This window comes from Microchirus variegatus (assembly GCF_963457635.1).
Source record: "Microchirus variegatus genome assembly, chromosome: 12".
Classification (NCBI taxonomy): Eukaryota; Metazoa; Chordata; class Actinopteri; order Pleuronectiformes; family Soleidae; genus Microchirus; species Microchirus variegatus.
Genome location: NC_139813.1, coordinates 6894936 through 6907383, shown reverse-complemented (window position 1 = coordinate 6907383; position 12448 = coordinate 6894936). Strand labels below are relative to the sequence as shown.

Here is a 12448-nt window from a genome sequence, read left to right as displayed (position 1 = left end):
TTACCAACATTTCATATATTATATTATTATCAGTCTTGATTTTCAAACATTTTCACTTGAGCGTGTAACACAGATCTAGTCTAAAAATAATTGATAATATTCTGGAATCCACTTTTTCACAGACTATTCTGGTTGTTATTAACAGGTTGGGAATGGCATTAGAAATAAGATAAATTCACCATGATGTCACCTCAATTTCACAAAATGATTACCTTATTGCCACTGTGCTGTGATGTAAAATGTTACCGATTATGTAAACACCCGTCTTCATACCTCTACAGTTATCGAGCTATACGGCCTCTGCTCGAGTCGAATCAAAGCAATCAATCACGTGGGATTCACTAATGATAGGGACAGGGATTTTGAGTGAAAACAGAATGATTTAGTTTGTGGTGACTTGATGAAACAATGATATAATGATAACTAAAACAACAAGATGTCGCTATGGCTGTGAGTGATCTTAAACTATAAGAAAGCAGCGCTTTAAGATTTGGCGATCATTTTCCAAGATGGGGTGTCGCTATCAAAAAGTGAAGGAGTCACCATAATGCCCTTGTGATTTTTCTTATGCTATGTTAGAATTTCAGCAGGTCATCTTGACCATGTTAACGTGCCTAAATGAACTGAGTTCATCATGACATTGGCCAATTAGATACCCATGAACAAACAGTTGAACAGATGTACAGAATAAAGTGGCCAGTGAGTTATCACAATTAGACAAACTGTTAAAGATGAGAGTGCATTTAAAATTGAGTAATATTTTTGGAAGAGAAATTGTTAGGTGGTGGGGGTTCATGACCTAAAGCAGTGGTCAGCAACTGGTCGTCCGAGGGCCAAAAATAGCCTGTCAGCATGAATGATGAGTTCAAAAATCAAAAATCAATTAAAAAGTGTTTTAATTGTTTACTGTTTCTTCACAAAAATGACTATCATGCAGTTTTAAGACACGAGTGACATTCTGTGGCAAATCCAATCCTTTTTTTAAACCAACACATCTCTTAAATATGTGATTTTTTGTCTATACAAGGCAAATTGTTAATACGGTTTCTAAGATGATAATGTAGATCCAATGTTGTTATTTTGTTTCATGTGTGAAGTTTAAGCTTTTAGAGGAGAGAAAACAACTAAGATCGAGTATAATTTGATTTACGTTCTGTGAATGTATGCTTATGACTCTTATACTTGGACGAGGGGTTAAGTGCGTTTTTTGGACTCAAAACCAAAAACATTTTTACATGTTCATTCCAAATAAAGATATAATTACCAAAAAAAAAATTGATTTTTGTACAATAGTTTTAGATGAGAAAAAATGAGGTGGTATAAATGCTGTGGCTTGATGAAGATGTGATGTTTTGGCATCATATTCAAGAGCAAATATTGCCAACACCTGAAATAAAGTCTCTCAATTAAATATATGACTGAATACTAAATATTCAGCATGTTCAACACTGTTCTTGAATGAATATGCTAATGTATTTGCTAATGTATTTCAACATTGTTTATAACTACCGCAGATGCACAAACCAGGAGTATGAGCATGAAGTGACTCTGATTGCTGCTACTATACAACTTTGTGGCTTATACCTGTATCTGTCTCTATTTAGGTATCAATGATCATTTAAGCATGGATTCTTCCGTTGTTGTTGCAGAGCAGCTTCTTTTTAATGAATCAGCAAATGTGCCTGACACAACTGCAGTGACTGTTTCATACCTATTGTGCATTTTTGGTGGCTCTTTGTCAGTTCTCATAATGTGCGGAAACCTTCTTGTCATAATCTCCATTGTTTACTTCAAACAGCTCCACACTCCTACAAACTTCCTGATGCTCTCTCTGGCTGTGGCTGACCTGCTAGTTGGACTTTTAGTTGTGCCTTTCAGTGTCTTGCTTTTTGTGAGCTCATATCAACATCTGCATGGTTTACTTTGTAAGGTACGAGGCAGTTTAGATGCTTTCCTCTGTGATTCTTCCATTATGAACCTGTGCTGCATTTCTGTTGACAGATATTACGCAGTGTGTCAGCCTCTGAGATACAGAACTAAAATAAATATTCGTGCCACTGGGATCATGATTCTGGTGTCGTGGACTTTTGCCACTCTAAATGGAGTAATTTTCACATTAAAAGCCCCAGACAAGGGTAAAAAAACACACATATGTGCTTCATTTCAAGTTAAAACACAGGGTACAGTTGTTACATCCATTGTTTTTGCTTTTGGCATCCCAGCTGTAATAATATCTGCAATCTACCTAAAGATTTTGATGGTGGCACAGAGACAGGCACGCAGCATCCTAAGCATGGATAAATCTGGTGCAGCTGTCAGTAAAATGGAGAGAAAGGCGACTAAAACTCTGGCTATTGTGGTGGGAGTTTTTCTCATGAGTTGGACTCCTTACTTTCTGTCCATCAGCTTTCATCCTTTGAGCAATTACACAATACCACTATTTGTACTTCAGTCATTTAAGTGGCTTGGATGGTCAAATTCAATGTTTAATCCATTTATTTATGCTTTCTTTTACAGCTGGTTTCGATCTGCTTTTAGAATTATCATTACAGGGAAAATATTTAAAGATGATTTTTCAAATCATAAACTCTTTTAATTTATTATTTGATTCATTGACATTTGAGAGAGTAGTCAGGTCTCACACTAAAGATGAATACAATATGTCTTACATCTCTGTATTTATATGATATATGTTTGGTAGACATGTTGTCTGTCTGTCTTTGCAATGCAGTGCATATAATGTTTTGATGAGTACACCAAATGTAATCTGTCTTCAACACTTTGATGTATCACTGCTTCTCTTTTACTGTATATTTTGTTATTGCCATTCTGCAAACAATGTATTGTTGTAAACTGACTACAGGCAGACATGATTAAAATATGGTTGCTGTCAATGTTTCCATGGCCTTTCGTTAAATGGTCCTATAGTAACACACAAGCAATACTTCAGACTAACGTAAAATTAATCAATGACTATAAAAGTTTGATTTTTTCTTAGTTGTTTAAATCAGTGCATTCTTGCAAATACTAGTGGATCTCAAAACACACATACACATCAAGAAATACGTGTGGATCACAATCTGCACATTCGTGTGCATCTGTGCGACTTTCATGCAAAGAATGTCTCAAAAATCCGTAACTGTGGAAAGCGAGGAATGCGTGTTCTGGCGATCCACAAATGCTAAATCACAATTCACAAATGTCACGTTATATTTACAAATGATATCTTTATTTGTAAAAAAAATCAATATACAAGTTACACATTGGATTTTTTTTATTTGTGGATCTCAAAACACGCATACAAATCAAGAAATACTTGTGGATCACAATTTGCACATATACAAAGATCAGTGGAACAAATTTAACTCCATATGATCAGCTCAACCTCTGCAGACAATCGGTGCACACGGTGCCCGGCACAGAGCAGGTTTACCTCGGCCTGTCCTGTTTGATCTGCTGGCTCAGATGTCTCTGTCATTAGATACTTGATGATCAATGGAGTTGTGGTTGACTCGTTATTTTGTTTCGAATGTAAGTGTTACATGACAGTTTGAAAGTGTGTAGTGGTGGGCCATTATCGGCGTTAACGTGCTGCGTTAACATGAGACTCTTATCAGGCGATAAAAAAAAAATATTGCCGTTAATCTATTCTCGAAGTTGGGTTGGGAGTCTATGAATACCTAGCTGCTTGCACAAAACCTTTGATCAGCACAGCATTTGTTTGTTGTGTCGATGTTGATTTTCACAGTAAAAGTTCTGTATTTTCACTGCAACTGTCTTTGCATTCCGATTCCTCACTTCATTAGAATCATGAGTAGCTCTTCATTATTTTCTGGGGCCATGTGAACCTGTACTAGTGTGGAGTTATTCTACAGTATTCATGACAGTAAAATAGACCACCCTAAGTTAATCTACTGCAGTAATTCTGTTCTGAACCAGTAGAAAATGCTGTGAACAACTGATTATGCATGAAAAAAAATATACCGTCATATACCGTGAAACCGTTAGAACTTTGAAAAATACCGTGATATATATTTTTGGTCATACCGCCCAGCACTAACTGACTGGGGACCATTGGACATCTGTCAACAACGATAACTACCTGGGCATTACTGTACACCTCATCTGTGCCAGCTGGGAACTTCACTCTTTCACCTTAGGTAGGCTACACATAATTTAATTTAATTACTTAGCCTATTAATTACCACGACACCACAAATTACCGAATTACAGAATTCAAATGAGCCATTTTAATCTAGATTAATCTAGATTAGTTCCAAGATTACAGTGAGATAAATCTATATTAAAAAAAATAATCTATGCCCACCACTAATATTAATGTTAATAATATATTCATTTATTTATCTTTAACTTTGAACTTTAGATTTTAGATTCATATTAAATGTACACTGTTGCACTGGCATTATATATGTATTTGTATATATATAATTATATGCATATATAATATGTAAAAGAAATATACATATAAATATAAATATACTCTATAATGCTGTAATATATATATTTTCCGGGGCCCACGGTTGGTGTAGTGGTTAGCACTCTTGCCATTGCAGCAAGAAGACCCGGGTTTCTGTGTGCGAGCCGCGTTTAGAACAACTTCGGAACAAAGGCCTTTCTGCAAAGAGTTTGCATGTTCTCCCCGTGTGTGCGTGGGTTTTCTCCAGCTTCCTCCCACAGTCCAAAAACATGCGATATGGGGATTAGGTGAATTGGTCACTCTAAATTGACCGTAGGTGTGAGAGTGTGAGTTAATGGTTGTTGTTAATGGTTGTTTGTCTCTATATGTGGCCCTGCGATGGACTGGTGAACTCTCCAGGGTGTACCCCGCCTATCGCCCAATGTCAGCTGAGATAGGCACAGCACTCCCCGCGACCCTCTGGTGGAGGATAAAGCGGTAGATAATGGATGGATGATGTCATCACCATTATAATTAGGCGGGGTACACCCTGGACAGTTCGCCAGTCCATCCCAGGGCCATGGTGATGACATGTATGATAATATTATTATTAATAATAATAATAATAATAATAATAATAATAATAATAGTAGCCTTGAAATTGGATCTGGATCCTGCAACCTGCAAGGTGAGGGCACAGAGAGAGAGAGGGGAAAGGAAGGAAATACACAAACTAGGGTGAGAAAGAACAAGGTTAATGACATATAATGTGGCATATTCATATCCCAAGTGCGAGAGAGTGAGTGTACGTGCACCACAGGAATTCCTCCAGCAGTCTAGGTCTACAGCAGCATAATAAGAGATGGTCCAGGTTTCCCTGAGCCAGCACTAACTATAAGCTTTATCAAAAAGGAAAGTTTTAAGTCTAACTAAATACAGAGAGAGTGTCCGCCTCCCAAACTGTCGTTGGGAGCTGGTTCCACAGGAGAGGAGCCTGGTAACTGACTCTTACAGACTCTGAGAACCTCTGGGAACCACAAGGAAGCCTGCATGTTGGGACCTAAGTGATCTGTTAGGGTGATAGGGTAAAACTAGGTATTTCAGATATGAAGGAGCCTGACCATTAAGCGCTTTGTACATGAGGAGGAGGATTTTAAATCGAATTCTAAACTGTACAGAGAGCCAGTGTAGAGAAGCTCGCACTGGAGTTATTCTAGGTCCTGTCAGAACTTTTGAATTAACTGAAGGTTTCGAACAGACTTGTCGGAACATCCTGATGATAAGGCATTACATAAGTGTTGGACAATATCCGCATAGCGAATATCTGTAAAAAAGCCAATATCGGACATCCCTATTTTAAATAACCCTTCTTCTCCATGAAATTGGCCACTTAGACATTGACAAGGGCTCAATTAATCGATCAACTATTTTGATAATCGATTTTTCGGTTTGAGTGTTTTCTGAATAATAAAAACCAGTTTCTGTTTTTTCAGTTTCTTAAATTAGTAACTGAAAAAACACAAAAACACTAATGTGAATATTGTTTGGTTCCTTTGCTCCATATAACAAAGAAATAAGTTAAACCAAATCAAACAATACATTTGAGAATATCATCATTTCCAGGTTTGACAACCACTGATCAATATTTTTCCAACATTATATGACATTTTATGGACCTTACAATTACTCGATTATCAAGAAAAAAATCAGCAGATTCATTGATTAGGAAAAGATTCGTTAGTTGCAGCCCTAATATTAACATTAACAAATAGTTGAACACATGTACATGATAAAGTGTAAGGAAGTAAGAGGAATTATTTAAAATGAAGTACAAAGGATTGGAAATATTGGAAAACGTGAAAAAGAAATCATATTCAGTGTACTTGGATTTTTATTTTGGGCCCATATCCCTTTGCTTAACACAGGGTGAGGGGATGGCCTAAAGTCTATGACTTTGCACACACCTTTCTTGACTTGAATATGCTAATGTTCTTGAACATTATTTATAGTCCTGACATTCTGCTCACAATCAGAGAGATTAGAGCCACAGATGCACAAACCAGGATTAAGAGCATGGCATGTAACATACATAAAATGTGTTGCTGCTACTTCATGACTATGTGGCTTTATGTGTATCTGTCTTAATGTTTGGTAGGTCAAGGAGGTATAGGTTTTCGCCAGAGTTAGTTTGTTTGTTTGTATGTCGGTCTGTCTCTTAGCAACATAACTCAAAAAGTCACAGGTTGATTTGGATGAAATTTTCATGTCCGCAATGGGACCAGGAACAACTCAAGTGATTAAATTTTGGGCGTGATCCGTAGACGCTTTCACTGGTTACAACACTCGCTGTGTGACAATAACGTTATCACTGTTTACAACACTTGTCAGACCCAGGCACGCCAGCAGGGTGTATTGTGTAGGCACTGAGCTGCCTTGGCAGAGGTCTGCGCTCTCCGAGTGCCTTCTTAAGCATGGATTCTTCAGATGTTGTTGCAGAGCATCTTCTTTTTAATGAATCAGCAAATGTGCCTGACATAACTGCAGTGACTATTTCATATCTCTTGTGTATTTTTGGTGGCTTTTTGTCAGTTCTCATATTGTTTGGAAACCTACTTGTAATCATCTCTATTGCTTACTTCAGACAGCTCCACACTCCTACAAACTTCCTGATGCTCTCTCTGGCTGTGGCTGACCTTCTAGTTGGACTTTTAGTTTTGCCTTTCAGTGTCATGCTCTTTGTGAGATCATATTGGCATCTTCATGATTTACTTTGTAAGGTACGAGGAAGTTTAGATGCGCTACTGTGCAGTTCTTCCATTTGGAACTTGTGCTGCATTTCTGTTGACAGATATTATGCAGTGTGTCAGCCTCTGAGATACAGAACTAAAATAAATGTCCGTGTCGTTTGGATCATGATCATGGTGTCCTGGACTATCGCCACTCTAAATGGAATTATTCTCTCATTGAAGGACAAAGGACAAAAAACGAACACATGTGCTTCAATTCAAGTTCAAACACAGCAGACAGTAGTTTTGTCAGCTGTTTTTGCATTTGGCATCCCAGCTGTAATAATATCTTCAATCTACTTAAATATTTTAATGGTAGCACAGAAACAGGCACGCAGCATCTTGAGCATGGATAAATCTGGTGCAAATGTCAGTAAAATGGAGAGAAAGGCAACTAAAACTCTGGCTATTGTGGTGGGGGTTTTTCTCATGAGTTGGACTCCTTACTTTCTGTCCATCAGCTTTCACCCTATGAGTAATTATACAATACCAGTTCACGTTCTTCAATCATTTAAATGGCTTGGATGGTCAAATTCAATGTTCAATCCATTTGTTTATGCTTTCTTTTACAGCTGGTTTCGATCAGCTTTTCGGATGATCATTACAGGGAAAATATTTAAAGATGATGTTTCAAATTCTAAACTCTTTTGAGTCACTGATGTGAGTAATCAGATATGTCTCACATCTCTGTCTTTATTTCATATATATATGTACACATTTTATCTGTGCTATGCGATAACTGTCTGTTTTTGCAATGCAGTGTATAGAAAACATCATGAGAAGTGCATAATATATAATGGGATGTATATATCTTTAACGTATTCTATTAAAACAAATCTATAAACCTAATATTTATCTCTTTTATTGTGTATGTTGTCATTCTGCACACAGTGCAATTTGTTCACTGAATAATAGACTGCAATAGTCAAAGTTTGTACTGGTAGTAGTCTTTTCTCAGGAGGGTCCTGCACAGATTTACAGGCAAGCAAAGCTTCTAACTAACACATTCATTTAGGAATATAAAAGTTATATTTTTGTTAGTTGTTTAGTCCATCTCACTCTCTCACCACACAATCATGAAACAAATGAATAAGAATAAAAAAAATACTGCATGCTGAGTATCACAGATTCGTCCTGCACATAGCAAATGTGTCTGACATCACAAGGCATGCAGTCAATCATACTACATGTCGTCGGTACTGGGCAGGACAGGTTAAGAGAAAAAAAAAAGGTTTTCTACCATTAGGTTTAATAGTGCTTATAAGAAGTATTTATTCCTATAGCATGAGCTGAAGAAGATTTTTCAGTTAAGGCCAAATGAGGCTGTGTGTGAAGGTTGGATTTACTAAGAGATGTACTCTTTGTACATCCAAGTGCTGCGATACACTTTTTACGTAAATGATTTCAAAAATCTTCAACTGTCAAGCTATTTGGGCGAATGAAAACTGTCGGCAAGGCTATGACATGCGTCAATACATTAACAAAAATTATTTGTTACCAGTCGGCTATTGTCTACATTATCGCAGGGTATTTCACCAATATGAAGAGAGCAGTAGGCTATTCCCGACCTGTAGAACCGCGTCCATTGTGGCCACATCCATGCATTTTTAAAACACTCACTCATGGTAAAACTATGTTTTGTCACAATAAAATACTCTTCAGTCCTTAAAGTTATGAGCTTGTACACAATGTCTGTACAACAAACATATTTTTTGACACAGTGTTTGCAGTAGCCTAGGGGGGGACTGTGCTTACTATGAAAGACAATCCTGAGGGCGCCCCTGCCTGGTGCAGCGTGATAAATCAGTGAAAATTAAAATTACTCCAAAAAAAACCAAAAATATCAAGGAAAATCAAGGATGCACACCATCAGGCCATGCTCAACCCATATCCAAAATCTTAGGTCGATCTGACTAACGGTCAGTGGGATATGCCCGTCGCAGACACACACACAGACAAAACTTGCTTTATAGGTATAGGTAGATTATAGGTAGATTAGTGGACACATAAACAAATGTTCTGAAATTGGTGTGTATGAGTGAATAAACACATATTGATATATTTTACTCTAATTGGGTTACTTGCAGTATTCCTGGAACCTGATTTTACAGAAAGTCTGTAACCTGTAATGGAAAAATGGGTGAGCTCCCCCTCAGTGTCTCAAAGTAGACGTTCAGGGAAGCTTGGGCCTTATTCAGGAGAGCTAAGCACTCCTTCACCCCTGGTTGTACAATGAATGGCTGGGAATGGGAGAGGGAACAAACACTTCAAACACTTCCTGCCTTGGTGTATCCCAAGGCCTACATCAGATGTAAACTTTTCCCAGCCACACATGCAACACAAGCTTTTTTTCTCTGGAGCATTGCCCTCTCAGTTATAGTGCTGATCATGAAATTCAAGAACCGTTTTAAAACCCTTTATTCAGGAAAAGGGTTTTAACGGGTTCTCTGGGTCAAAAAGAACCCTTGAAAAACCCTCTCTCCGGGAATGGGTTTTTCAGAAGAAGCAAATGGTTCCAGGTAGAACCTCAGCCCTTGTAGAAGGACACTTTTGGAACCCTTATTTCTAAGAGTGCACTGTGCTGCATCCCTCCTACCACATGGATAGTCTGTGACAAGCCCAGTTAAAATATAGCCACATACATTGGTTTTCAACAGAAAAAGTTGATTCAAGAGTTTAGTTATGCTTCAAATAACCCCTCTTCTACATTAGGGTGGTTGGAACAAATGTCAGGAGTCAGATATAATTAGAATATACAAAAAAAAAAAATCGAAGAGCACTGCACTACTGTTTATTATGTACATCTGTAAATAATAAACAGTAGTGCAGATTTTTATTTTGGGCCCATATCCTGTTACTTAACACAGGGTGGGGGGATGAGCTAAAGTCTATGACTTAGAACGATGATTTTACACACACCTTTCTTGACTTGAATATGCTAATGTTCTTGAAGATTATTTATAATTCTGACATTCTGCTCACCAGCAGGGAGATTAGAGAACCTTTCACAACAGACGCTCAAACCAGGATTAAGAGTAATGGCATGAAACTTACAGAAAACTTGTTGCTACTACTACATGACTATGTGGCTTTACGTGTATCTGTCTTAATGTTTGGTAGGTTATTAAACTATTAATGATTATTTAAGCATGGATCCTTCAGATGTTGTTGGAGATCAGCCTTTTTTTAATGAATCAGCAAATGTGCCTGACGTAACTGCAGTTACTATTTCATATCTATTATGTATTTTTGGTGGCTTTTTGTCTGTTCTCATAATGTTTGGAAACCTACTTGTAATCATCTCTATAGCTTACTTCAAACAGCTCCACACTCCTACAAACTTCCTGATGCTCTCTCTGGCTGTGGCTGACCTGCTAGTTGGACTTTTCATCTTGCCTTTCAGTGTCATGCTCTTTGTCAGCTCATACCAGCATCTGCATGGTTTACTTTGTAAGGTACGAGGCACTTTAGATGTGATACTGTGCAGTTCTTCCATTTGGAGCTTGTGCTGCATTTCTGTTGACAGATATTATGCAGTGTGTCAGCCTCTGAGATACAGAACTAAAATAACTGTCCGTGTTGTTTGGATCATGATTTTCGTGTCCTGGGCAATTGCCGCTCTAAATGGAATTATTTTCACTTTAAAAGCCCCGGACAAAGGACAAAAAAACAAGTGTGCCGCATTCCAAGCTAAAACACAGGGTACAGTAGTTGCATCGGTTCTGTTTACGTTTGGCTTCCCAGCTGTAACAATGTTTTCAATCTACCTTAAGATTTTAATGGTGGCACAGAGACAGGCACGCAGCATCTTAAGCATGGATAAATCTAGTGCAGCTGTCAGTAAAGCAGAGAGAAAGGCGACTAAAACTCTGGCTATTGTGGTGGGAGTTTTTCTCATGAGTTGGACTCCTTACTTTCTGTCCATAAGCCTTCATCCTGTGAGCAATTATACAATACCACTTCATGTACTTCAGTCATTTAAATGGCTTGGATGGTCAAATTCAATGTTCAATCCATTTGTCTATGCTTTCTTTTACAGCTGGTTTCGATCAGCTTTTAGGATGATCATTACAGGGAAAATATTTCAAGATGATGTTTCAAATTGTAAACTCTTTTGATTCACTGAATCAGATTTGGCGCTAAGAATGAATACATTATATCTCACAGCTCTGTAATTATTTCATATATGTATGTACACATTTTATCTGTGCTATGGAATAACTGTCTGTTTTTGCAATACAGTGTATAGAAAACACCTTAACAAGTGCATAATATGTAATGGGATATGTATATCTTGTTATGTTACTAATGGTAGTTGTCCATGAGGGTCTATTGACTAACAAGCAAAACATCAAAATAACCCAAAATGAATTAAAGAATATACAAGTTATAATTTATTAGTTGTTGAAACCGATGCTTTGCATTGTTATTTTCTCATTTATTTAGAACATGATTATTATAATATTTACATATAGGGGATATTTACCAAATGTTGAATAAGACTTTTTTGAATAAGACCCCTGTGTGTCAATGCTGTCCAACTCGGTGAAGAGAAGTTCAAAATGGAACGTAAAATTAAGTGATTTGAGTGCAGTGTCACCATGCATCAGTGTTTCAAAGTAGACTTTCAGGGGAGCCTGTGCTTTATTCAGGAGAGCTGAGCACCCCTTCAGTCCTGGTTGTACAATGAATGGCTGGGAATGGGAGGGTGAACAACTTCATGTTTTTTTTTTGAGTTACTAAAGCATAACTTTACCCAGTCATCTTAACCCTTTAACACACCTAGACACGTTTTTTGACTTTTTCTTTTTAGCATATCTTTTTAATTTTTTCATGCATATTGTTCAAAATTTGCCAGGTTGTGTATTTTTGGTTGCTTTAAAATGTTTTCATATGATTTTTTTTTTAGTCTATTCTAAACAACGTTAACAAAAATAGTCACGTTAACGCACCAAAATGCACCAAAATGTGCTCATTGAAACCCATTCAAATCACTATTTTTGATCCTGCTCAAATATAAAGTAAAAAACATTATTTTTTTCACATCATTTGAAGGAAAAGGCTTTAAATATGTGCTCTGACAGATTTCCATCAAGATTACGTAATTTTTCGCACATGGAGAAAAAAACGGCTTTTTCTGATCAAGGGCACTCCCACTAAACCCCACCCCCCCTCTCTCCTCACAATGTCCATGGTCCCCACAGCTTTGAAATATCCAAAACACAGGCGATTTCCCAGTGTCAGA

At 37.4% G+C, this 12448-nt stretch overlaps 3 protein-coding genes across 3 annotated transcripts; all 3 read left to right on the top strand.

The window, feature by feature from the left end:
* Window positions 1-1624: 1624 nt before the first annotated feature.
* Window positions 1625-2596, top strand: LOC310934694 (trace amine-associated receptor 1-like; the record flags this gene model as incomplete). Its single annotated transcript, XM_083898489.1, has 1 exon — window positions 1625-2596. The coding sequence occupies one exon, from the start codon at window positions 1625-1627 to the stop codon at window positions 2594-2596; it is 972 nt and encodes a 323-aa protein (XP_083754615.1).
* Window positions 2597-6490: 3894 nt separating this feature from the next.
* Window positions 6491-7854, top strand: LOC310934693 (trace amine-associated receptor 1-like; the record flags this gene model as incomplete). The annotated part of the gene is made up of 2 exons (XM_083898488.1): window positions 6491-6497; window positions 7007-7854. The coding sequence occupies 2 exons, from the start codon at window positions 6491-6493 to the stop codon at window positions 7852-7854; spliced, it is 855 nt and encodes a 284-aa protein (XP_083754614.1).
* A 2624-nt stretch (window positions 7855-10478) lies between these two features.
* Window positions 10479-11321, top strand: LOC310934692 (trace amine-associated receptor 1-like; the record flags this gene model as incomplete). Its single annotated transcript, XM_083898487.1, has 1 exon — window positions 10479-11321. One exon carries the CDS (start codon window positions 10479-10481, stop codon window positions 11319-11321), a length of 843 nt encoding a protein of 280 aa, XP_083754613.1.
* Window positions 11322-12448: the final 1127 nt, after the last annotated feature.